Source organism: Scyliorhinus torazame, chromosome 22 (assembly GCF_047496885.1).
Source record: "Scyliorhinus torazame isolate Kashiwa2021f chromosome 22, sScyTor2.1, whole genome shotgun sequence".
Classification (NCBI taxonomy): Eukaryota; Metazoa; Chordata; class Chondrichthyes; order Carcharhiniformes; family Scyliorhinidae; genus Scyliorhinus; species Scyliorhinus torazame.
The window spans coordinates 39632782-39658135 of record NC_092728.1 but is presented as its reverse complement, the minus strand read 5'-3'; the positions used below and the strand labels follow the sequence as shown (position 1 = coordinate 39658135).

Genomic DNA, 25354 nt, shown 5'->3' with positions numbered 1-25354 from the left:
TCAACTCCATGTGTGAGTTCTGATTCGGCTTGGGTTAGGTTATGGGTTGATGGGACATTTGAAATTGAAGATGGTTCAACTCTATGTGTGAGTGTTTTAAATATATAGTTGATTAAGCTAAAATTGTACCCTTGGACTGTGGTGGCGAAAAACGCAGTTCCGAGGACTAGTTGAGATTGTGGGGAATGCTGCATATTGGTTGAAGCAGAAGTCCCTCAAAGGGTTAACAGCAGCAGCCTGTAGTGTAATCGGATACCTTTCCTTTGAGTCAGTGAACACCAGCAAAGTTACGTTTTGAATTAATTAAAGGAAACCAGTGGGTTTCTCCACCTCTTTGATAAAAGTTATTATTTTCGAAAGCAATTGATTGAAATTGCCAGAATCTTAAGTTTTACTTACTTGAAATAATGTTTATCTCATTTTATCAGAAGATTAATAGAAACTTAAAGGAGGTCACGGACAGCATTTTAAAAAAGTGTAAATCTGGAGATGATAGTTGATTTTGCCAACATTTATGTGAATGTTAAAGAGAAAAAAAAAACTTGTTAAAAGAAAAATTGTTAAGATAAAGAAATAATTAAGTTGTAAATGTTATACAAGTTTGTGTTTAGCAAATCGTAAATTTAGTTCTGAGTTGTGATCAGAGCTAAGCTTGCAAGTTGCAGTAATTCAATTTGAATTTTCAAACATTTTTAAGTTTAAAAAAAAAAGCGCAAGTAGAGACAGGAAAGACGCGGGTCAAACAAGAGATGAGCTACGTAGTTCAATGGCTGGCCTTGAATTGACAGAAAAAGAAAAATTCAATAATTTGGAAAAGTCATTAAAAGTTCCGTCTGCACCTGTAGCATGGTTTGCACTCATTCCAGAACCACCAGAGTATAATAATATATACCCAGTCATTGCTCCCCAGATTCCAAATATGCCAGTAACTCAAGCCCTTTTGGGTGATAGTGTGGGTCCTGATTTACCAACTTCACGATCAGTAGAACAAGAGGAGCTTTGTCCCACAAGCCCAGTTAGCTCGAGGACAAGATCTCGGACAGCGAGAGAGGGGCTTGACCCTCACCAGAAACAATTAAGCATATCACCTAAGTCTCTCCAAACTAAGGAGAAACCACAAGGTTCGGGAACAAAGGAAGCTGAAACAAATTCTTTTGAAGAGAAAGAACTCCCCCTAGTGACAGGGAGAGACGTTGAAGTTTTGGAACAACCAGGGAAAATAGCTAGAGTGCCCCCTGGTGACATTCGGAGACAGTTACCGATTAGGAAGATGCGAAACCCTGACGCAATGACTGCGGGAGCGAACCCCACGATAGACGTTTACTTCCCATGGACACCCAGTGAGATGATGGCTATTATGTCTACAATCCCAGATAGAAAAAAATCTCCTGCTGCCTTCGTGGATTCCTTGAGAACATAGAACATAGAACATAGAACAATACAGCGCAGTACAGGCCCTTCGGCCCACGATGTTGCACCGAAACAAAAGCCATCTAACCTACACTATGCCATTATCATCCATATGTTTATCCAATAAACTTTTAAATGCCCTCAATGTTGGCGAGTTCACTACTGTAGCAGGTAGGGCATTCCACGGCCTCACTACTCTTTGCGTAAAGAACCTACCTCTGACCTCTGTCCTATATCTATTACCCCTCAGTTTAAAGTTATGTCCCCTCGTGCCAGCCATATCCATCCGCGGGAGAAGGCTCTCACTGTCCACCCTATCCAACCCCCTGATCATTTTGTATGCCTCTATTAAGTCTCCTCTTAACCTTCTTCTCTCCAACGAAAACAACCTCAAGTCCGTCAGCCTTTCCTCATAAGATTTTCCCTCCATACCAGGCAACATCCTGGTAAATCTCCTCTGCACCCGCTCCAAAGCCTCCACGTCCTTCCTATAATGCGGTGACCAGAACTGTACGCAATACTCCAAATGCGGCCGGACCAGAGTTCTGTACAGCTGCAACATGACCTCCCGACTCCGGAACTCAATCCCTCTACCAATAAAGGCCAACACTCCATAGGCCTTCTTCACAACCCTATCAACCTGGGTGGCAACTTTCAGGGATCTATGTACATGGACACCTAGATCCCTCTGCTCAGCCACACTTTCAAGAACTTTACCATTAGCCAAATATTCCGCATTCCTGTTATTCCTTCCAAAGTGAATCACCTCACACTTCTCTACATTAAACTGCATTTGCCACCTCTCAGCCCAGCTCTGCAGCTTATCTATATCCCTCTGTAACCTGCTACATCCTTCCACACTATCGACAACACCACCGACTTTAGTATCATCTGCAAATTTACTCACCCACCCTTCTGTGCCTTCCTCTAGGTCATTGATAAAAATGACAAACAGCAACGGCCCCAGAACAGATCCTTGTGGTACTCCACTTGTGACTGTACTCCATTCTGAACATTTCCCATCAACCACCACCCTCTGTCTTCTTTCAGCTAGCCAATTTCTGATCCACATCTCTAAATCACCCTTAATCCCCAGCCTCCGTATTTTTGCAATAGCCTACCGTGGGGAACCTTATCAAACGCTTTGCTGAAATCCATATACACCACATCAACTGCTCTACCCTCGTCTACCTGTTCAGTCACCTTCTCAAAGAACTCAATAAGGTTTGTGAGGCATGACCTACCCTTCACAAAGCCATGCTGACTATCCCTGATCATATCATTCCTATCTAGATGATTATAAATCTTGTCCCTTATAATCCCCTCCAAGACTTTACCCACTACAGACGTGAGGCTCACCGGTCTATAGTTGCCGGGGTTGTCTCTGCTCCCCTTTTTGAACAAAGGGACCACATTTGCTGTCCTCCAGTCCTCTGGCACTATTCCTGTAGCCAATGATGACATAAAAATCAAAGCCAAAGGTCCAGCAATCTCTTCCCTGGCCTCCCATAGAATCCTAGGATAAATCCCATCAGGTCCCGGGGACTTATCTATTTTCAGCCTGTCCAGAATTGCCAACACCTCTTCCCTACGTACCTCAATGCCATCTATTCTATTAGCCTGGGGCTCAGCATTCTCCTCCACAACATTATCTTTTTCCTGAGTGAATACTGACGAAAAATATTCATTTAGTATCTCGCCTATCTCTTCAGACTCCACACACAATTTCCCATCCCTGTCCTTGACTGGTCCTACTCTTTCCCTAGTCATTCGCTTATTCCTGACATACCTATAGAAAGCTTTTGGGTTTTCCTTGATCCTTCCTGCCAAATACTTCTCATGTCCCCTCCTTGCTCGTCTTAGCTCTCTCTTTAGATCCTTCCTCGCTACCTTGTAACTATCCATCGCCCCAACCGAAACTTCACACTTCATCTTCACATAGGCCTCCTTCTTCCTCTTAACAAGAGATTCCACTTCCCTGGTAAACCACGGTTCCCTCGCTCGACGCCTTCCTCCCTGTCTGACCGGTACATACTTATCAAGAACACGCAGTAGCTGATCCTTGAACAAGCCCCACTTATCCAGTGTGCCCAACACTTGCAGCCTACTTCTCCACCTTATCCCCCCCAAGTCACGTCTAATGGCATCATAATTGCCCTTCCCCCAGCTATAACTCTTGCCCTGCGGTGTATACTTATCCCTTTCCATCATTAACGTAAACAAACTACCATCTCAATTTATCAAGCTGATTCAAGGGACCTCTGGGCCCTAGTCCAGCAGATTTTAACCCCAGCAGAGTACCGCAATTATCTTAACCACCTGAATTATGCTAGTCATGCCGCACTTCAGCAGGCCTATGCGTTAGACGACGATAGAAGGACACAGATCCTGAATGCGTTGAATAGCACATTTCAAAGGCCCATAAATCTTTCTGTTATCTTAGACCTAAAACCTAAGAAGATTGAAGAGCCAGAGGAATTTCTGGAGCGTTTTAATGAAATCTACCGTGGGCAGTCAGGCGACTTGCTGTATCAAAATGGTCAGAATTCCCCTCAATATTGTGCTATGTTAATGCATTGCCTACCACCTTCTGTGGTTACTGCTGTGAAATGTAATAACATGAATTGGACAGAGAACGACCCTTCCCAGATGGCAAGGGCAGTCAGATTTTATTGGAAGGAGGGTGTAGGCCAAGAAGGAGGCTCAGTTACAAAGGTTAAGACTGAGTATGTAATGAAAAAGGATGATTGGCGATCCCAACAAGCGGCAGAAATGGTAGTTTATCAGCAGGAGCTCCAATATTGTGACTTTGGGTGGGTGGATCAGCGAGGAGGAGGATACCAAACCCACCCAAAGGGACCCTCAGCTCCTTTTTATGGCCCACCGAACGCATCAACAGCTTTACAACCGCAGCCCCCTCTGAGGGGCCATTGGTCTACTGGGAGAAGAGGACGAGGCAGATATAGAGGGAGCAATGCATGTTTTAATTGCGGCCGTGCAGCTCACTGGCAACAGGAATGCCCCTTTAAAAGACAGGACAGGTGTGAGTATCCTATTTCTGAACCTGTGACAGTCACTTACGAGAATAAGTCTGCAGAGCATCAGTTTGTAGTGACTACTGGATTGGACTGCAACTTGTTGGCCCGAGATTTACTGTGTATCTTCCAGCTACAGCTAGAGCGGAGATGAGGGGGTAACGGTTACATCATGGAGGATGAGACAACAGTGCTATATTTCTATCACCCCCCAGTGGTGAACGTTAGACATTGAACATTCACTGCATCACGTTACCCTGGCCTATGACAGAACTGGACAAAACAGGGAGTTGGAGGACAAATACCGGCCATTAATTGGGACCGAATGGCCAGTCAAGGTTACAGCCACAGTCATGGGAAAAGAAGGTACAGCCGATTTTGTTACAATATCACCACAGTTATGGCCACAGTCAGCTTCGGTAAGCCCTCATATTACACGTCAGGTCCATGACCAGTACCATGCCAGGGATATGGGGCAAATGGTCAGGAGGGCAGTGGATCATTCGGATCCAACAGAGTACGCACTTCAAGTCATGCAGGACGGCACTGCCATAAAATATTTTGAGGTCCCTGAAATAATTAACACTCGACTGCAGCATCACTGGGGACATGATGTGTTGGAATATGTCAAGCCACAGGTCTGGGCGGAATACCCATCACAAGAGGGAAAGACAAATGTTACACCTATAAAGGTAATGATTAAGGATCATATAAAGCTACCTTCCATTCGGCAATACCCCCTGAAATCCCAAGCTGCTCCGTCTATAGACAAATTAATTCAAGAGCTGTTGCAACAGGGTATTTTGGTCCCTTGCCAATCAGAATGTAACACCCCCATACTTGCTGTGCCTAACCCAGCCAAACCAGACCAGTACCGATTAGTACAGGATTTACGTTCAATCAATGCCATCGCACAGCCGTTACATGCTCTCACCCTCCAACAGGATATTACGGCGTATAGCTCCCACTCGGTCATCGCACTACTGAGGCAACTGCAGACTCAGCATCTTACCGCAGCTCGTCAGAATAGGTATGAGATATACCTTTTGAACAATCCACGTCTGACATTTAAATACTGTACCACTATCAATCCAGCCTGTTTTCTTAGCGGTCCCCCTGTCCATGAGGACGCACCTGGTCACGACTGTTTAGCTTTGATTCAGGAAACTACAACAATAAGGGACGATCTGAGTGATATTCCGTTAGAACAACCTGACATGATTATGTGTGTTGATGGCAGTGCATTAGTCAGCCCCACTGGCCGGAGACTGTCCGGTTATGTAATCGTAGATCAGGATGGTCTGATTCTAGAAGCGGCAGCTTTCCAGACCCCTTATTCAGCTCAACAAGCCGAACTTTTTGCCCTCACCCGTGCATGTATACTTGGGGGAGATCGCCGGGTAAATATCTACACTGACTCCCGATATGCTTTCGGGGTAGTTCATGACTTCGGACAACTCTGGAAGAATAGGGGATTCCTTACCTCGGCAGGCATGGAAATATCCCACCGGGGTTTAGTTAATGACTTACTGCAGGCCCTGCTTCTGCCAGCGCAGATTTCCGTTATTAAATGCGCTGCCCACACGAATGGTACAACCCCAGTTGACGTTGGTAATGAACGAGCAGATTGTGCAGCGCGAACAGCCGCGCAAATTCAGCAAGTGATGTTGCCTAAGATGTTAAGTCAGACTAAACGATCTACGATAAATATGTCTACTTCTGACAAGTCAATGCCAACCGTCCAAGACGTCATAAGATTACAGGAGGACGCTCCTGAGAGTGATAAACAAATGTGGAAACGGTTAGGTTGTACATATGATTCTGTTTCCTCTTTATGGACCACGCCAGCACATCAGACTTGTATGCCTGATGTGCTGGCTTTATGGGTCATTGAATGTGTACACTTTGCAACTCATTGTGGGGCTCGTGGGACTAGTGATTTGTTGCTGGACACTTGGTGGCACCCTAAAATGCAGGGGTTGGCCCAAAGTATCAGTAATCGGTGTTTGATTTGTCAGCAATATAACACCGGAAAAGGTATCCCTTGTGGTATGGGGCAAACCCCGTTGCCCAGTGGTCCCTTTGAGACGCTCCAAATGGATTACATTGAGTTGGAAAGGTGTCAATGTTATAAATATGTTTTGGTCATTGTGGATGTGTTCAGCAGATGGGTCGAGGCGTATCCGACTATCGATAATAAAGCTGCTACTGTGGTTAAAGTCTTGATGCGGGAAATCATTCCCCGGTACGGTATACCAGCTCAGTTAAGTTCTGATAATGGGCCTCATTTTATTGGACAAATTAACAAGGAGTTTTGATCCCAGCTGGGCATACGCCAGCAGTTACACTGTGCTTATAGACCGCAGGCGGCCGGGTTGGTTGAGAGACACAATTAGACCCTCAAAACTAAATTGGCTAAATTAAGAGCAGACACGGGACTGACATGGCTTAAGTTGCTCCCCGTTGCCCTCTTCCAGCTGCGGGTTACACCTGCGGGACCGGCCCGGCTCTCTCCCGCCGAAATTGTTTATGGCAAGCCTCTTAGAACTCCCTGGAGCCTGCAGGTTCCCAGACTGGTTCAGTTTCACCAGATGACTGAAGAGATGACCACCTATGTTCTAGCCCTCACGCAAGTGCTCAAGGAGCTCCATGGCCAGGTCCGCGCGGCTCACCAGCCATCGCCCCCAGTACCTAGCTCACTTTCAGTCCAGCCTGGCAGCTATGTCATGGTCAAAAATTGGACTAGGAAGGGGTCGGAGCCGCGATGGGACGGGCCCTTCCAAGTTCTCCTTACCACCCCCACAGCAGTTAAAGTGGAGGGGCGAAGTGCTTGGGTCCACCTACATGACTGTAAATTGAGTCCATCTCCACGACTGTAAAAGGTCGGATACTAACCTGCCTCCGTTCTCCAGTGCTATTTTACAGGTGTGGAGCATGATGAGGTGGCTACGCACCGTCTGAGTGATATTTGGCCTCACTTCACTTGGCGTGTTATTGGCGTTGGACATGGAAAAGGGGAATATTATGTATCTGTGTAGCCCCAACCAATCTACAAGGATACATCACCTATGCAAAGGTGATGTTCTTCGCTGCCCCCATATACGAGGACATGGTATCGACTCATGGAAGGTCATCAAAGTTAAGGAGAATGCAGGAGTCATGAAGCAGTTGCACCGGTCCCGGCGATGGGAAGGGAACATTACATGGACATTGCCTTGTTTTTGTAATACATGTAAATTCGATTTTGGATGTGTTAAGAGTGGTGCAATAAAGGTAACATCAGGCTGTCAGAAGAGCGTAGGAAGAGGCTATGAGAAAGTGAAAGGGACTAGAGAGAGGATGGGGCGTATGAGAAGGGAAGTACAGCTAGAACGTAGGTTACCGGGAGATACACTTAAGTTAGTTAAAGGCCAAACTGAGGAAAACCCGGGTAGTATGAATCTCTTCTACCAGATTTACCACCGTTTGTATGGACAGGGACGGGTTGTCTGCTACCCGAACCCCGCAGCGGTGTCTAGGTTATTTTCTGTTTCACCGCTTTGGGGCACTCCCTAAACGGTGGTTCATTGTCAGCATTCCGAGCCACTGCCCGGGCAGGTCACTCTTCCTTACGATCCGGGTTCAGCACCACCGGCTATTTGCCTTCCCCTTCCTCGGGATAATTCCCATTCACAGTACGTAGGCTGCGACGGTGGAGGGCGTACATACCTAGCCACTTCACTCCCAATAGGGATTCCCGGTCGTACGAGAATTGCTTCAGCAGTGAAGGATACGGCTGTTTGCTGGTAGAGGTGGACACAAATATAACATGTCTGTTCCCCACCTGTACGGACAGGAGGTGCCATATCACCCAGGCGTCTGGCCAATGCGTTTGTTACAACACCACTTGCGTTCCATTGAACGCCGGCCTCCAGCTCCTTTGTGGATGGGCGAATGTCTCTCATATCACTGTTGGGACTAGGGCTTTCCGCATTGCTAGGCGGCCCGAATGGGCGTTTCAAAGTTGGATAAACTGGGCTACTGGGGGGTCCTTACGCAACCGATATGCTGATTGTGATGCTAGCCTGCACACGGAGCAAGGATACGACTTATTATTTAATGGTACAGCGACCAACGTTTTGTCACCCCCATTTCCCCGCCGAATTGCTATAGAACATAGAACAATACAGCGCAGTACAGGCCCTTCGGCCAACGATGTTGCACCGAAACAAAAGCCATCTAACCTACACTATACCATTATCATCCATATGTTTATCCAATAAACTTTTAAATGCCCTCAATGTTGGCGAGTTCACTACTGTAGCAGGTAGGGCATTCCACGGCCTCACTACTCTTTGCATAAAGAACCTACCTCTGACCTCTGTCCTATATCTATTACCCCTCAGTTTAAAGTTGTGTCCCCTCGTGCCAGCCATTTCCATCCGCGGGAGAAGGCTCTCACTGTCCACCCTATCCAACCCCCTGATCATTTTGTATGCCTCTATTAAGTCTCCTCTTAACCTTCTTCTCTCCAACGAAAACAACCTCAAGTCCATCAGCCTTTCCTCATAAGATTTTCCCTCCATACCAGGCAACATCCTGGTAAATCTCCTCTGCACCCGCTCCAAAGCCTCCACGTCCTTCCTATAATGCGGTGACCAGAACTGTACGCAATACTCCAAATGCGGCCGTATCAGAGTTCTGTACAGCTGCAACATGACCTCCCGACTCCGGAACTCAATCCCTCTACCAATAAAGGCCAACACTCCATAGGCCTTCTTCACAACCCTATCAACCTGGGTGGCAACTTTCAGGGATCTATGTACATGGACACCTAGATCCCTCTGCTCATCCACACTTTCAAGAACTTTACCATTAGCCAAATATTCCGCATTCCTGTTATTCCTTCCAAAGTGAATCACCTCACACTTCTCTACATTAAACTCCATTTGCCACCTCTCAGCCCAGCTCTGCAGCTTATCTATATCCCTCTGTAACCTGCTACATCCTTCCACACTATCGACAACACCACCGACTTTAGTATCGTCTGCAAATTTACTCACCCACCTTTCTGCGCCTTCCTCTAGGTCATTGATAAAAATGACAAACAGCAACGGCCCCAGAACAGATCCTTGTGGTACTCCACTTGTGACTGTACTCCATTCTGAACTTTTCCCATCAACCACCAACCTCTGTCTTCTTTCAGCTAGCCAATTTCTGATCCACATCTCTAAATCACCCTCAATCCCCAGCCTCCGTATTTTCTGCAATAGCCTACCGTGGGGAACCTTATCAAACGCTTTGCTGAAATCCATATACACCACATCAACTGCTCTACCCTCATCTACCTGTTCAGTCACCTTCTCAAAGAACTCAATAAGGTTTGTGAGGCATGACCTACCCTTCACAAAGCCATGCTGACTATCCCTGATCATATTATTCCTATCTAGATGATTATAAATCTTGTCTCTTATAATCCCCTCCAAGACTTTACCCACTACAGACGTGAGGCTCACCGGTCTATAGTTGCCGGGGTTGTCTCTGCTCCCCTTTTTGAACAAAGGGACCACATTTGCTGTCCTCCAGTCCTCTGGCACTACTCCTGCAGCCAATGATGACATAAAAATCAAAGCCAAAGGTCCAGCAATCTCTTCCCTGGCCTCCCAGAGAATCCTAGGATAAATCCCATCAGGTCCTGGGGACTTATCTATTTTAAGCCTGTCCAGAATTGCCAACACCTCTTCCCTACGTACCTCAATGCCATCTATTCTATTAGCCTGGGGCTCAGCATTCTCCTCCACAACGTTATCTTTTTCCTGAGTGAATACTGACGAAAAATATTCATTTAGTATCTCGCCTATCTCTTCAGACTCCACACACAATTTCCCATCCCTGTCCTTGACTGGTCCTACTCTTTTTCTAGTCATTCGCTTATTCCTGACATACCTATAGAAAGCTTTTGGGTTTTCCTTGATCCTTCCTGCCAAATACTTCTCATGTCCCCTCCTTGCTCGTCTTAGCTCTCTCTTTAGATCCTTCCTCGCTACCTTGTAACTATCCATCGCCCCAACTGAAACTTCACACCTCATCTTCACATAGGCCTCCTTCTTCCTCTTAACAAGAGATTCCACTTCCTTGGTAAACCACGGTTCCCTCGCTCGACGCCTTCCTCCCTGCCTGACTGGTACATACTTATCAAGAACACACAGTAGCTGATCTTTGAACAAGCCCCACTTATCCAGTGTGCCCAACACTTGCAGCCTACTTCTCCACCTTATCCCCCCCAAGTCACGTCTAATGGCATCATAATTGCCCTTCCCCCAGCTATAACTCTTGCCCTGCGGTGTATACTTATCCCTTTCCATCATTAACGTAAACGTCACCGAATTGTGGTCACTGTCCCCAAAGTGCTCTCCTCCCTCCAAATCCAACACCTGGCCTGGTTCATTACCCAAAACCAAATCCAACGTGACCTCGCCTCTTGTTGGCCTGTCAACATATTGTTTCAGGAAACCCTCCTGCACACACTGTACAAAAAACGACCCATCTATTGTACTCAAACTATATCTTTTCCAGTCAATATTTGGAAAGTTAAAGTCTCCCATAATAACTACCCTGTTACTTTCGCTCTTATCCAGAATCATCTTTGCCATCCTTTCCTCTACATCCCTAGAACTATTAGGAGGCCTATAAAAAACTCCCAACAGGGTGACCTCTCCTTTCCTGTTTCTAACTTCAGCCCATACTACCTCGGAAGAAGAGTCCCCATCTAGCATCCTCTCCGCCACCGTAATACTGCTCTTGACTAGCAGCGCCACACCTCCCCCTCTTTTGCCTCCTTCTCTGAGCTTACTAAAACACCTAAACCCCGGAACCTGCAACATCCATTCCTGTCCCTGCTCTATCCATGTCTCCGACATGGCCACAACATCGAAGTCCCAGGTACCAACCCATGCTGCCAGTTCCCCTACCTTCTTTCGTATACTCCTGGCATTGAAGTAGACACACTTCAAACCACCTACCTGAACACTGGCCCCCTCCTGCGATGTCAAATCTGTGCTCTAGGGACTCTAGTCCCTACCACAGTCCCCTGCCCTTCGGCGTGGAAGCTGCATAATCATTTAGCACGCCGGGCAGTCTCGGCTGAATTTTGCGAGAACTGGAAAAAACCTCAGGTTCTCGCACCCAACCGGGGCCACTCAGCCGGGTGGGGGATTTTGAGCGTATTGACACTGGGAGGTGTGGGGGGTTCCTTGGCTGTCAGTGATAGGAATTATTTTATTTGCGGCCTTACCATCTTGGGAAATGAAACCTTGGGAGCCCTCGGGGCAATAACCAAGGAGTTGTCTCAGCTACGGTTGTTTGCAATGCAGAACCGGTATGCTCTTGACTATCTTCTGGCCCGTGAGGGTGGGGTATGCGCCATAGTGCAGGGCACGTGTATCATGGGAGTTCAAGACTTGACCGCTAACATCACTAAACTTATGGATCGCATACGGGATCACTTGGACGGGAGGCAGGATCCTGGCTCTTGGGGTAACTGGGGATTTGGAGGTTGGAAGGACTGGTTGATAAATATGGCCATGTATCTAGTGGTAGCTAACGGCTGCACCTTTGTGGGCCTGGCCATCCTTAAATGTGTGATGGGTAGAATGCGGGGTGCACTGGATCAGATCAACGGCAAAAAAAAATTTAACTGTTAAAATCCATGAGGGTGAAGCAGATGAGGGGGGGCTAAGCCAGGAATTGGAAATGCAGCGACGGATCTTTTTAGATGAGGAACCGTAGCTATGGATTGGATAGTCCGGTTATCATGGAATGATAAAAGGAGGGAATGACGAATGTGATATAAAATAGTTACTTTAGAGATATTAGTTAATGTAATGTAGAAATAAGCCACTGTGATTCTGGTTAGTTCATAGACAAAGGATTTTAGACCGCATGGAAAAAGCAGGAAGAGGTGTGTCTATGAGAGTGATGCTGGATTGATAGGGGCCGGAGAAAGGGATTGGAAGTGAGCCAATCAGAATAGATCAAACAGGTCAGGAGGGACATAGGATGACCTATGGGCGTCGAGTATGTGAAACTTGATGCCATTTGAATGTATCAGTACGGAGCTCTTTGTCTGGGACACACTTAGTCCCGGAGCTGCAGAGAGCAACATGTTATCTGTATCACTGTGGACTAAGTTTAGCTTGCAAGCTGAATAAAATAACTAATGTTATACCTGCAAATCCATCTTGACTTTTATTGATGCCAGACTGACGGGTAAAGAAATTTGGGATTCAACAAAAGGACAGTGTGAGACCCACTGTCCCAGAGTGTGAAAGGACAGTGTGTGACACACTGTCCCACAGTGTGAAAGGACAGTGTGTGAACCAATGTCCCAGAGTGTGAAAGGACAGTGTGAGACCCACTGTCCCAGAGTGTGAAAGGACAGTGTGTGACCCACTGTCCCAGAGTGTGAAAGGACAGTGTGTGACCCACTGTCCGACAATGTGAAAGGACAGTGTGAGACCCACTGTCCCAGAGTGTGAAAGGACAGTGTATGACCCACTGTCCCAGAGTGTGAAAGGACAGTGTGTGACCCACTGTCCCAGAGTGTGAAAGGACAGTGTGTGACCCACTGTCCGACAATGTGAAAGGACAGTGTGAGACCCACTGTCCCAGAGTGTGAAAGGACAGTGTGTGACCAACTGTCCACAGGGTGAAAGGACAATGTGTGACCCACTGTCCCAGAGTGTGAAAGGACAGTGTGTGACCCACTGTCCCACAGTGTGAAAGGACAGTGTGTGACCCACTGTCCCACAGTGTGAAAGGACAGTGTGTGACCACTGTTCCAGAGTGTGAAAGGACAGTGTGTGACCCACTGTCCCACAGTGTGAAAGGACAGTGTGTGACCCACTGTCCCACAGTGTGAAAGGACAGTGTGTGACCCACTGTCCCAGAGTGTGAAAGGACAGTGTGTGACCCACTGTCCCACAGTGTGAAAGGACAGTGTGTGAACCGCTGTCCCAGAGTGTGAAAGGAGTCTGACCCACTGTCCCAGAGTGTGAAAGGACAGTGTGTGAACCACTGTCCCAGAGTGTGAAAGGAGTCTGACCCACTGTCCCAGAGTGTGAAAGGACAGTGTGTGAACCGCTGTCCCAGAGTGTGAAAGGAGTCTGACCCACTGTCCCAGAGTGTTAAAGGACAGTGTGTGAACCACTGTCCCAGAGTGTGAAAGGAGTCTGACCCACTGTCCCAGAGTGTGAAAGGACAGTGTGTGAACCGCTGTCCCAGAGTGTGAAAGGAGTCTGACCCACTGTCCCAGAGGGTGAAAGGATTGTGTGTGACCCACTTTCCAAGATTGTGAAAGCAGTCTGACCCACTGTCCCAGTGTGTGAAAGGACAGTGTGTGACCCACTGTCCCAGTGTGTGAAAGGACAGTGTATGACCCACTGTCCCAGTGTGTGAAAGGACAGTGTGTGATCCACTGTCCCAGAGTGTGAAAGGACAGTGTGTGATCCTCTGTACCTTTGTTTCTGCTTCGAACTTTGATCAAAACAGCAAATAGAAGCGCTAGAATGGAAGAATCAGGATGTCTTCCAGATTAGTGTGTCCTCACCGTGAGTGGTCTCTGTCGTATGGTCAGTAATGGGCCGGTTGGAGCTGTTCTTTGGGTCTCCAGGCAGCCGCTCCCACCTGTGCATTCCTGTTGATGTGTACTGACAGCTATTCGCTTCGAAGGAGCATATTCCCTGAGCTTCACATTCACCTCCCACAACATTTACATCATCGATCGAGATATCTCCAGTCCTGCTCATCAGAGTGGCTTCAAATATCAGCTGCAACAAAAGGGAGGTTTAGCTTCAGTTCCAGAGATCATGAGGTGCCAAACATTAAATGAATGACCGTGGTTAATGGTGTGTACACTTAGACACCCATTGAATCAAAGATTATCCCTCAGTACTGATCCTCTGACAGTGCAGCACTCCCTCAGTACTGATCCTCTGACAGTGCAGCACTCCCTCAGTACTGACCCTCTGACACTGCCGCACTCCCTCAGTACTGACCCTCTGACAGTGCAGCACTCCCTCAGTACTGACCCTCTGACAGTGCAGCACTCCCTCAGTACTGACTCTCTGATAGTGCAGCACTGCCTCAGTACTGACCCTCTGACAGTGCAGCACTGCCTCAGTACTGACTCTCTGACAGTGCAGCACTGCGACAGCAGTGACCCTCTGACAGTGCAGCACTCCCTCGGTACTGACCTTCTGACAGTGCGGCACTCCCTCAGTACTGACCCTCTGATAGTGCAGCACTCCCTCAGTACTGATCCTCTGACAGTGCAGCACTCCCTCGGTACTGATCCTCTGACAGTGCAGCACTCCCTCAGCACTGACTCTCTGACGGTGCAGCTTTCCCTCAGTACTGACCCTCTGACAGTGCAGCACTCCCTCAGTACTGATACTCTGACAGTGCAGCACTCCCTCAGCACTGACCCTCTGACGGTGCCGCACTCCCTCAGTACTGACAATCTGATAGTGCAGCACTCCCTCAGCAATGACCCTCACAGTGCAGCAATCCCTCAATACTGACCCTCTGACAGTGCAGCACACCCTCAGTACTGACCCAGCGACAGTGCAGCACTTCCTCAGTACTGACCCTCTGACAGTGCAGCATTCCCTCAGTACTGACACTCTGACAGTGCAGCATTCCCTCAGTACTGACCCTCTGACAGTGCAGCACTCCCTCAGCACTGACCTTCTGACAGTGCAGCATTCCCTCAGTACTGACCCTCTGACAGTGCAGCATTCCCTCAGTACTGACAATCTGACAGTGCAGCACTCTCTCAGTACTGACCGTCTGACTGTGCAGCACTCCCTCAGCACTGACCCGCTGACGGTGCAGCACTCCCTCAGTACTGACCCTCTAACGGTGCAGCACTCCCTCAGTGCTGACCCTCTGACAGTGCAGCACTCCCTCAGCACTGACCCTCTGACGGTGCAGCACTCCCTCAGTACTGACTCTCTGACAGTGCGGCACTCCCTCAGCAATGACCCTCACAGTGCAGCAATCCCTCAGTACTGACCCTCTGACAGTGCAGTACTTCCTCAGTACTGACCCTCTGACAGTGCAGCATTCCCTCAGTACTGACCCTCTGACCGTGCAGCACACCCTCAGTACTGACCCAGCGACAGTGCAGCACTTCCTCAGCACTGACCTTCTGACAGTGCAGCATTCCCTCAGTACTGACCCTCTGACAGTGCAGCATTCCCTCAGTACTGACAATCTGACAGTGCAGCACTCCCTCAGTACTGACCCTCTGACAGTGCAGCACTTCCTCAGTACCGACCCTCTGACAGTGCGGCACTCCCTCAGTACTGACAATCTGACAGTGCAGCATTCCCTCAGTACTGACAATCTGACAGTGCAGCACTCCCTCAGTACTGACCCTCTGACAGTGCAGCACTCCCTCAGTACTGACCCTCTGACAGTGCAGCACTCCCTCAGTACTGACTCTCTGACAGTGCAGCACTCCCTCAGTACTGACCCTCTGACAGTGCAGGACTCCCTCAGCACTGACCCTCTGACAGTGCAGCACTCCCTCAGTACTGGCCCTCTGACAGAGCAGCACTCGCTCAGTACTGACCTTCTGACAGTGCAGCATTTCCTCAGTACTGACCTTCTGACAGTGCAGCATTTCCTCAGTACTGACCCTCTGACAGTGCAGCATTCCCTCAGTACTGACAATCTGACAGTGCAGCACTCCCTCAGTACTGACCCTCTGACAGTGCAGCACTCCCTCAGTACTGACCCTCTGACAGTGCAGCACTCCCTCAGTACTGACAATCTGACAGTGCAGCATTCCCTCAGTACTGACAATCTGACAGTGCAGCACTCCCTCAGTACTGACCCTCTGACAGTGCAGCACTCCCTCAGTACTGACCCTCTGACAGTGCAGCACTCCCTCAGTACTGTCTCTCTGACAGTGCAGCACTCCCTCAGTACTGACCCTCTGACAGTGCAGCACTCCCTCAGCACTGACCCTCTGACAGTGCAGCACTCCCTCAGTACTGACCCTCTGACAGTGCAGCACTCCCTCAGTACTTTCTCTCTGACAGTGCAGCACTCCCTCAGTACTGACCCTCTGACAGTGCAGCACTCCCTCAGCACTGACCCTCTGACAGTGCAGCACTCCCTCAGGATCCTTAAGGGGGAGGGGCAGCAGCCAGAAGTCGTGGTGCACATTGGTACCAACGACATAGGTAGGAAAAGGGGTGTGGAGGTAATAAACAAGTTTAGGGAGTTAGGCTGGAAGTTGAAAGCCAGGACAGACAGAGTTGTCATCTCTGGTTTGTTGCCGGTGCCACGTGATAGCGAGGCTAGGAATAGGGAGAGAGTGCAGTTGAACACGTGGCTGCAGAAATGGTGTAGGAGGGAGGGCTTCAGGTATTTGGATAATTGGAGCGCATTCTGGGGAAGGTGGGACCTGTACAAGCAGGACGGGTTGCATCTGAACCAGAGGGGCACCAATATCCTGGGAGGGAGGTTTGCTCGTACTCTTCGGGAGGGTTTAAACTAATTTGGCAGGGGAATGGGAGCCGGATTTGTAGTCCAGCAACTAAGGTAGACGATATTCTGGACGCCAAAGCATGTAATGAGGCAGTGGGGAAGGGACCACTGACAAAGGAGAGTATTTGCAGGAACGGAGATGGGTTGAAATGTGTAGACTTCAACGCAAGAAGCATCAGGAATAAGGTGGGTGAACTTAAGGCATGGATCGGTACTTGGGACTACGATGTGGTGGCCATCACGGAAACTTGGATAGAAGAGGGGCAGAAATGGTTGTTGGAGGTCCCTGGTTATAGATGTTTCAATAAGATTAGGGAGGGTGGTAAAAGAGGGGGGGGGTGGCATTATTAATTAGAGATAGTATAACAGCTGCAGAAAGGCAGTTCGAGGAGTATCACCCTATTGAGGTAGTATGGTTTGAAGTCAGAAATAGGAAAGGAGCAGTCACCTTGTTAGGAGTTTTCTATAGGCCCCCCAATAGTAGCAGAGATGTGGAGGAACAGATTGGGAAACAGATTTTGGAAAGGTGCAGAAGTCATAGGGTAGTAGTCATGGGCGACTTTAACTTCCCAAATATTGAGTGGAAACTCTTTAGATCAAATAGTTTGGATGGGGTGGTGTTTGTGCAGTGTGTCCAGGAAGCTTTTCTAACACAGTATGTAGATTGTCCGACCAGAGGAGGGGCAATATTGGATTTAGTACTGGGTAATGAACCAGGGCAAGTGATAGATTTGTTAGTGGGGGAGCATTTTGGAGATAGTGACCACAATTCTGTGACTTTCACTTTAGTAATGGAGAGGGATAGGTACGTGCAACAGGGCAAGGTTTACAATTGGGGGAAGGGTAAATACGATGTTGTCAGACAAGAATTGAAGTGCATAAGTTGGGAAAATAGGCTGGCAGGGAAGGACACAAGTGAAATGTGGAACTTGTTCAAGGAACAGGTGCTACGTGTCCTTGATAGGTATGTCCCTGTCAGGCAGGGAAGAGATGGTCGAGTGAGGGAACCATGGTTGACAAGAGAGGTTGAATGTCTTGTTAAGAGAAAAAAGGTGACTTATGTAAGGCTGAGGAAACAAGGTTCAGACAGGGCATTGGAGGGATACAAGATAGCCAGGAGGGAACTGAAGAAAGGGATTAGGAGAGCTAAGAGAGGGCATGAACAATCTTTGGCGGGTAGGATCAAGGAAAACCCCAAGGCCTTTTACACATATGTGAGAAATATGAGAATGACTAGAGCGAGGGTAGGTCCGATCAAGGACAGTAGCGGGAGATTGTGTATTGAGTCTGAAGAGATAGGAGAGGTCTTGAATGAGTACTTTTCTTCTGTATTTACAAATGAGAGGGGCGATATTGTTGGAGAGGACAGTGTGAAACAGATTGGTAAGCTCGAGGAAATACTTGTTAGGAAGGAAGATGTGTTGGGCATTTTGAAAAACTTGAGGATAGACAAGTCCCCCGGGCCTGACGGGATATATCCAAGGATTCTATGGGAAGCAAGAGATGAAATTGCAGAGCCGTTGGCAATTATCTTTTCGTCCTCACTGTCAACAGGGGTGGTACCAGGGGATTGGAGAGTGGCGAATGTCGTGCCCCTGTTCAAAAAAGGAACTAGGGATAACCCTGGGAATTATAGGCCAGTTAGTCTTACTTCGGTGGTAGGCAAAGTAATGGAAAGGGTACTGAAGGATAGGATTTCTGAGCATCTGGAAAGACACTGCTTGATTAGGGATAGTCAGCACGGATTTGTGAGGGGTAGGTCTTGCCTTACAAATCTTATTGAATTCTTTGAGGAGGTGACCAAGCATGTGGATGAAGGTAAAGCAGTGGATGTAGTGTACATGGATTTTAGTAAGGCATTTCATAAAGTTCCCCATGGTAGGCTTCTGCACAAAGTAAGGAGGCATGGGATAGTGGGAAATTTGGCCAGTTGGATAACGAACTGGCTAACCGATAGAAGTCAGAGAGTGGTGGTGGATGGCAAATATTCAGCCTGGATCCCAGTTACCAGTGGTGTACCGCAGGGATCAGTTCTGGGTCCTCTGCTGTTTGTGATTTTCATTAATGACTTGGATGAGGGAGTTGAAGGGTGGGTCAGTAAATTTGCAGACGATATGAAGATTGGCGGAGTTGTGGATAGTGAGGAGGGCTGTTGTCGGCTGCAAAGAGACATAGATAGGATGCAGAGCTGGACTGAGAAGTGGCAGATGGAGTTTAACCCTGAAAAGTGTGAGGTTGTCCATTTTGGAAGGACAAATATGAATGCGGAATACAGGGTTAACGGTAGAGTTCTTGGCATTGTGGAGGAGCAGAGAGACCTTGGGGTCTATGTTCATACATCTTTGAAAGTTGCCACTCAAGTGGATAGAGCTGTGAAGAAGGCCTATGGTGTGCTCGCGTTCGTTAACAGAGGGATTGAATTTAAGAGCCGTGAGGTGATGATGCAGCTGTACAAAACTTTGGTAAGGCCACATTTGGAGTACTGTGTACAGTTCTGGTCGCCTCATTTTAGGAAGGATGTGGAAGCTCTGGAAAAGGTGCAAAGAAGATTTACCAGGATGTTGCCTGGAATGGAGAGTAGGTCTTACGAGGAAAGGTTGAGGGTGCTAGGCCTTTTCTCATTAGAGCGGAGAAGGATGAGGGGCGACTTGATAGAGGTTTATAAGATGATCAGGGGAATAGATAGAGTAGACAGTCAGAGACTTTTTCCCCAGGTGGAACACACCATTACAAGGGGACATAAATTTAAGGTGAAAGGTGGAAGATATAGGAGGGATATCAGAGGTAGGTTCTTTACCCAGAGAGTAGTGGGGGCATGGAATGCACTGCCTGTGGAAGTAGTTGAGTCGGAAACATTAGGGACCTTCAAGCAGCTGTTGGATAGGTACATGGATTACGGGAAAATGATATAGTGTAGATTTATTTGTTCTTAAGGGCAGCACGGTAGCATTGTGGATAGCACAATTGCTTCACAGATCCATGGTCCCAGGTTCGATTCCGGCTTGGGTCATTGTCTGTGCGGAGTCTGCACGTCCTCCCCGTGTCTGCGTGGGTTTCCTCCGGGTGCTCCGGTTTCCTCCCACAGTCCAAAGATGTGTGGGTTAGGTGAATTGGCCAATGATAAATTGCCCTTAATGTCCAAATTGCCCTTGGTGTTGGGTGGAGGTGTTGAGTTTGGGTAGGGTGCTCTTTCCAAGAGCTGGTGCAGACTCAAAGGGCCGAATGGCCTCCTTCTGCACTGTAAATTCAATGATAATCTATGATTAATCTAGGACAAAGGTTCGGCACAACATCGTGGGCCGAAGGGCCTGTTCTGTGCTGTATTTTCTATGTTCTATGTTCTACTGACCCTCTGACAGAGCAGCACTCGCTCAGTACTGACCTTCTGACAGTGCAGCATTTCCTCAGTACTGACCTTCTGACAGTGCAGCATTTCCTCAGTACTGACCCAGCGACAGTGCAGCACTTCCTCAGTACTGACCCTCTGACAGTGCAGCATTCCCTCAGTACTGACCCTCTGACAGTGCAGCACTCCCTCAGTACTGACCCTCTGACAGTGCAGCACTCCCTCAGTACTGACAATCTGACAGTGCAGCACTCCCTCAGCAATGACCCTCACAGTGCAGCAAACCCTCAGTACTGACCCTCTGACAGTGCAGCATACCCTCAGTACTGACCCAGCGACAGTGCAGCACTTCCTCAGTACTGACCCTCTGACAGTGCAGCATTCCCTCAGTACTGACCCTCTAACAGTGCAGCACTCCCTCAGTACTGACCCTCTGACAGTGCAGCACTCCCTCAGTACTGACCCTCTGACAGTGCAGCACTCCCTCAGTACTGACCCTCTGACAGTGCAGCACTCCCTCAGTACTGAACCTCTGACAGTGCAGCACTCCCTCAGTACTGACCCTCTGACAGTGCAGCACTCCCTCAGTACTGACCCTCTGACAGTGCAGCACTCCCTCAGTACTGACCCTCTGACAGTGCAGCGCTCCCTAAGTGCTGACCCTCTGCCAGTGCAGCACTTCCTCAGTACTGACCCTCTGACAGAGCAGCACTCGCTCAGTACTGACAATCTGACGGTGCAGCACTCCCTCAGCAATGACCCTCTGACAGTGCAGCACTTCCTCAGCACTGACCCTCTGACAGTGCAGCACTCCCTCAGTCCTGACCCTCTGACAGTGCAGCACACCCTCAGTACTGACCCAGCGACAATGCAGCACTTCCTCAGTACTGACCCTCTGACAGTGCAGCATTCCCTCAGTACTGACCCTCTGACAGTGCGGCACTCCCTCAGTACTGACCCTCTGACAGTGCAGCACTCCCTCAGCACTGACCTTCTGACAGTGCAGCATTCCCTCAGTACTGACCCTCTGACAGTGCAGCATTCCCTCAGTACTGACAATCTGACAGTGCAGCACTCTCTCAGTACTGACCGTCTGACAGTGCAGCACTCCCTCAGCACTGACCCTCTGACGGTGCAGCACTCCCTCAGTACTGACCCTCTGACGGTGCAGCACTCCCTCAGTGCTGACCCTCTGACAGTGCAGCACTCCCTCAGCACTGACCCTCTGACAGTGCAGCACTCCCTCAGTACTGACTCTCTGACAGTGCGGCACTCCCTCAGCAATGACCCTCACAGTGCAGCAATCCCTCAGTACTGACCCTCTGACAGTGCAGCATACCCTCAGTACTGACCCAGCGACAGTGCAGCACTTCCTCAGTACTGACCCTCTGACAGTGCAGCATTCCCTCAGTACTGACCCTCTGACCGTGCAGCACACCCTCAGTACTGACTCAGCGACAGTGCAGCACTTCCTCAGCACTGACCTTCTGACAGTGCAGCATTCCCTCAGTACTGACTCTCTGACAGTGCAGCATTCCCTCAGTACTGACAATCTGACAGTGCAGCACTCCCTCAGTACTGACCCTCTGACAGTGCAGCACTCCCTCAGTACTGACCCTCTGACAGTGCAGCACTCCCTCAGTACTGACAATCTGACAGTGCAGCATTCCCTCAGTACTGACAATCTGACAGTCCAGCACTCCCTCAGTACTGACCCTCTGACAGTGCAGCACTCCCTCAGTACTGACTCTCTGACAGTGCAGCACTTCCTCAGTACTGCCCTCTGACAGTGCAGCACTCCCTCAGCACTGACCCTCTGACAGTGCAGCACTCCCTCAGTACTGACCCTCAGACAGAGCAGCACTCGCTCAGTACTGACCCTCTGACAGTGCAGCACTCCCTCAGCACTGACCCTCTGACAGTGCAGCACTCGCTCAGTACTGACCTTCTGACAGTGCAGCATTTCCTCAGTACTGACCCTCTGAAAGAGCAGCACTCGCTCAGTACTGACCTTCTGACAGTGCAGCATTTCCTCAGTACTGACCCTCTGACATTGCAGCATTCCCTCAGCAATGACCCTCACAGTGCAGCACTCCCTCAGTACTGACCCTCTGACAGTGCAGCACTCCCTCAGTACTGACTCTCTGACAGTGCAGCACTTCCTCAGTACTGACCCTCTGGCAGTGCAGCACTCCCTCAGCACTGACCCTCTGACAGTGCAGCACTCCCTCAGTACTGACCCTCAGACAGAGCAGCACTCGCTCAGTACTGACCTTCTGACAGTGCAGCATTTCCTCAGTACTGACCCTCTGACAGAGCAGCACTCGCTCAGTACTGACCTTCTGACAGTGCAGCATTTCCTCAGTACTGACCCTCTGACAGTGCAGCATTCCCTCAGCAATGACCCTCACAGTGCAGCAATCCCTCAGTACTGACCCTCTGACAGTGCAGCACTTCCTCAGTACTGACCCAGCGACAGTGCAGCACTTGCTCAGTACTGACTCTCTGACAGTGCAGCATTCCCTCAGTACTGACCCTCTGACAGTGCAGCACTCCCTCAGTACTGACCCTCTGACAGTGCAGCACTCCCTCAGTACTGACAATCTGACAGTGCAGCACTCCCTCAGCAATGACCCTCAGACAGAGCAGCACTCGCTCAGTACTGACCCTCTGACAGTGCAGCACTCCCTCAGCACTGACCCTCTGACAGTGCAGCACTCCCTCAGTACTGACCCTCAGACAGAGCAGCACTCGCTCAGTACTGACCTTCTGACAGTGCAGCATTTCCTCAGTACTGACCCTCTGACAGAGCAGCACTCGCTCAGTACTGACCTTCTGACAGTGCAGCATTTCCTCAGTACTGACCCTCTGACAGTGCAGCATTCCCTCAGCAATGACCCTCACAGTGCAGCACTCCCTCAGTACTGACCCTCTGACAGTGCAGCACTCCCTCAGTACTGACTCTCTGACAGTGCAGCACTTCCTCAGTACTGACCCTCTGGCAGTGCAGCACTCCCTCAGCACTGACCCTCTGACAGTGCAGCACTCCCTCAGTACTGACCCTCAGACAGAGCAGCACTCGCTCAGTACTGACCTTCTGACAGTGCAGCATTTCCTCAGTACTGACCCTCTGACAGAGCAGCACTCGCTCAGTACTGACCTTCTGACAGTGCAGCATTTCCTCAGTACTGACCCTCTGACAGTGCAGCATTCCCTCAGCAATGACCCTCACAGTGCAGCAATCCCTCAGTACTGACCCTCTGACAGTGCAGCACTTCCTCAGTACTGACCCAGCGACAGTGCAGCACTTCCTCAGTACTGACTCTCTGACAGTGCAGCATTCCCTCAGTACTGACCCTCTGACAGTGCAGCACTCCCTCAGTACTGACCCTCTGACAGTGCAGCACTCCCTCAGTACTGACAATCTGACAGTGCAGCACTCCCTCAGCAATGACCCTCACAGTGCAGCAAACCCTCAGTACTGACCCTCTGACAGTGGAGCACACCCTCAGTACTGTCCCAGCGACAGTGCAGCACTTCCTCAGTACTGACCCTCTGACAGTGCAGCATTCCCTCAGTACTGACCCTCTGACAGTGCAGCACTCCCTCAGTACTGACCCTCTGACAGTGCAGCACTCCCTCAGTACTGACCCTCTGACAGGGCAGCACTCCCTCAGTACTGACCCTCTGACAGTGCAGCACTCCCTCAGTACTGACACTCTGACAGTGCAGCACTCCCTTAGTACTGACCCTCTGACAGTGCAGCACTCCCTCAGTACTGACCCTCAGACAGTGCAGCACTCCCTCAGTACTGACCCTCATACAGTGCAGCGCTCCCTCAGTGCTGACCTTCTGCCAGTGCAGCACTTCCTCAGTACTGACCCTCTGACAGAGCAGCACTCGCTCAGTACTGACAATCTGACGGTGCAGCATTCCCTCAGTACTGACCCTCTGACAGTGCAGCACTCCCTCAGTACTGACCCTCTGACAGTGCAGCACTCCCTCAGTACTGACAATCTGACAGTGCAGCACTCCCTCAGCAATGACCCGCACAGTGCAGCAATCCCTCAGTACTGACCCTCTGACAGTGCAGCACACCCTCAGTACTGACCCAGCGACAGTGCAGCACTTCCTCAGTACTGACCCTCTGACAGTGCGGCACTCCCTCAGTACTGACCCTCTGACAGTGCAGCACTCCCTCAGTACTGACAATCTGACAGTGCAGCACTCCCTCAATACTGACCCTCTGACAGTGCAGCACTCCCTCAGTACTGACCTTCTGATGGTGCTGCACTCCCTCAGTACTGACCCTCTGACAGTGCAGCATTCCCTCAGTACTGACAATCTGACAGTGCAGCACTCCCTCAGTACTGACAATCTGACAGTGCAGCACTCCCTCAGTACTGACCCTCTGACAGTGCAGCACTCCCTCAGTACTGACAATCTGACAGTGCAGCATTCCTTCAGTACTGACAATCTGACAGTCCAGCACTCCCTCAGTACTGACCCTCTGACAGTGCAGCACTCCCTCAGTACTGACTCTCTGACAGTGCAGCACTTCCTCAGTACTGACCCTCTGACAGTGCAGCACTCCCTCAGCACTGACCCTCTGACAGTGCAGCACTCCCTCAGTACTGACCCTCAGACAGAGCAGCACTCGCTCAGTACTGACCTTCTGACAGTGCAGCATTTCCTCAGTACTGACCCTCTGACAGAGCAGCACTCGCTCAGTACTGACCTTCTGACAGTGCAGCATTTCCTCAGTACTGACCCTCTGACAGTGCAGCATTCCCTCAGCAATGACCCTCACAGTGCAGCAATCCCTCAGTACTGACCCTCTGACAGTGCAGCACTTCCTCAGTACTGACCCAGCGACAGTGCAGCACTTCCTCAGTACTGACCCTCTGACAGTGCAGCATTCCCTCAGTACTGACCCTCTGACAGTGCAGCACTCCCTCAGTACTGACCCTCTGACAGTGCAGCACACCCTCAGTACTGACCCAGCGACAGTGCAGCACTTCCTCAG

The 25354-nt window shown here is 49.5% G+C and overlaps 1 protein-coding gene across 1 annotated transcript in view; it reads right to left on the bottom strand.

Moving 5' to 3' along the window:
* The window catches only part of LOC140399021 (apical endosomal glycoprotein-like), a 293036-nt gene that overhangs the window by 227157 nt on the left and 40525 nt on the right, over positions 1-25354 (bottom strand). The window contains exon 5 of the mRNA XM_072488078.1: positions 14032-14251. Within this exon, the coding sequence (XP_072344179.1) occupies positions 14032-14251 (220 nt within the window). The remainder of the gene's footprint in view (positions 1-14031; positions 14252-25354) is intronic.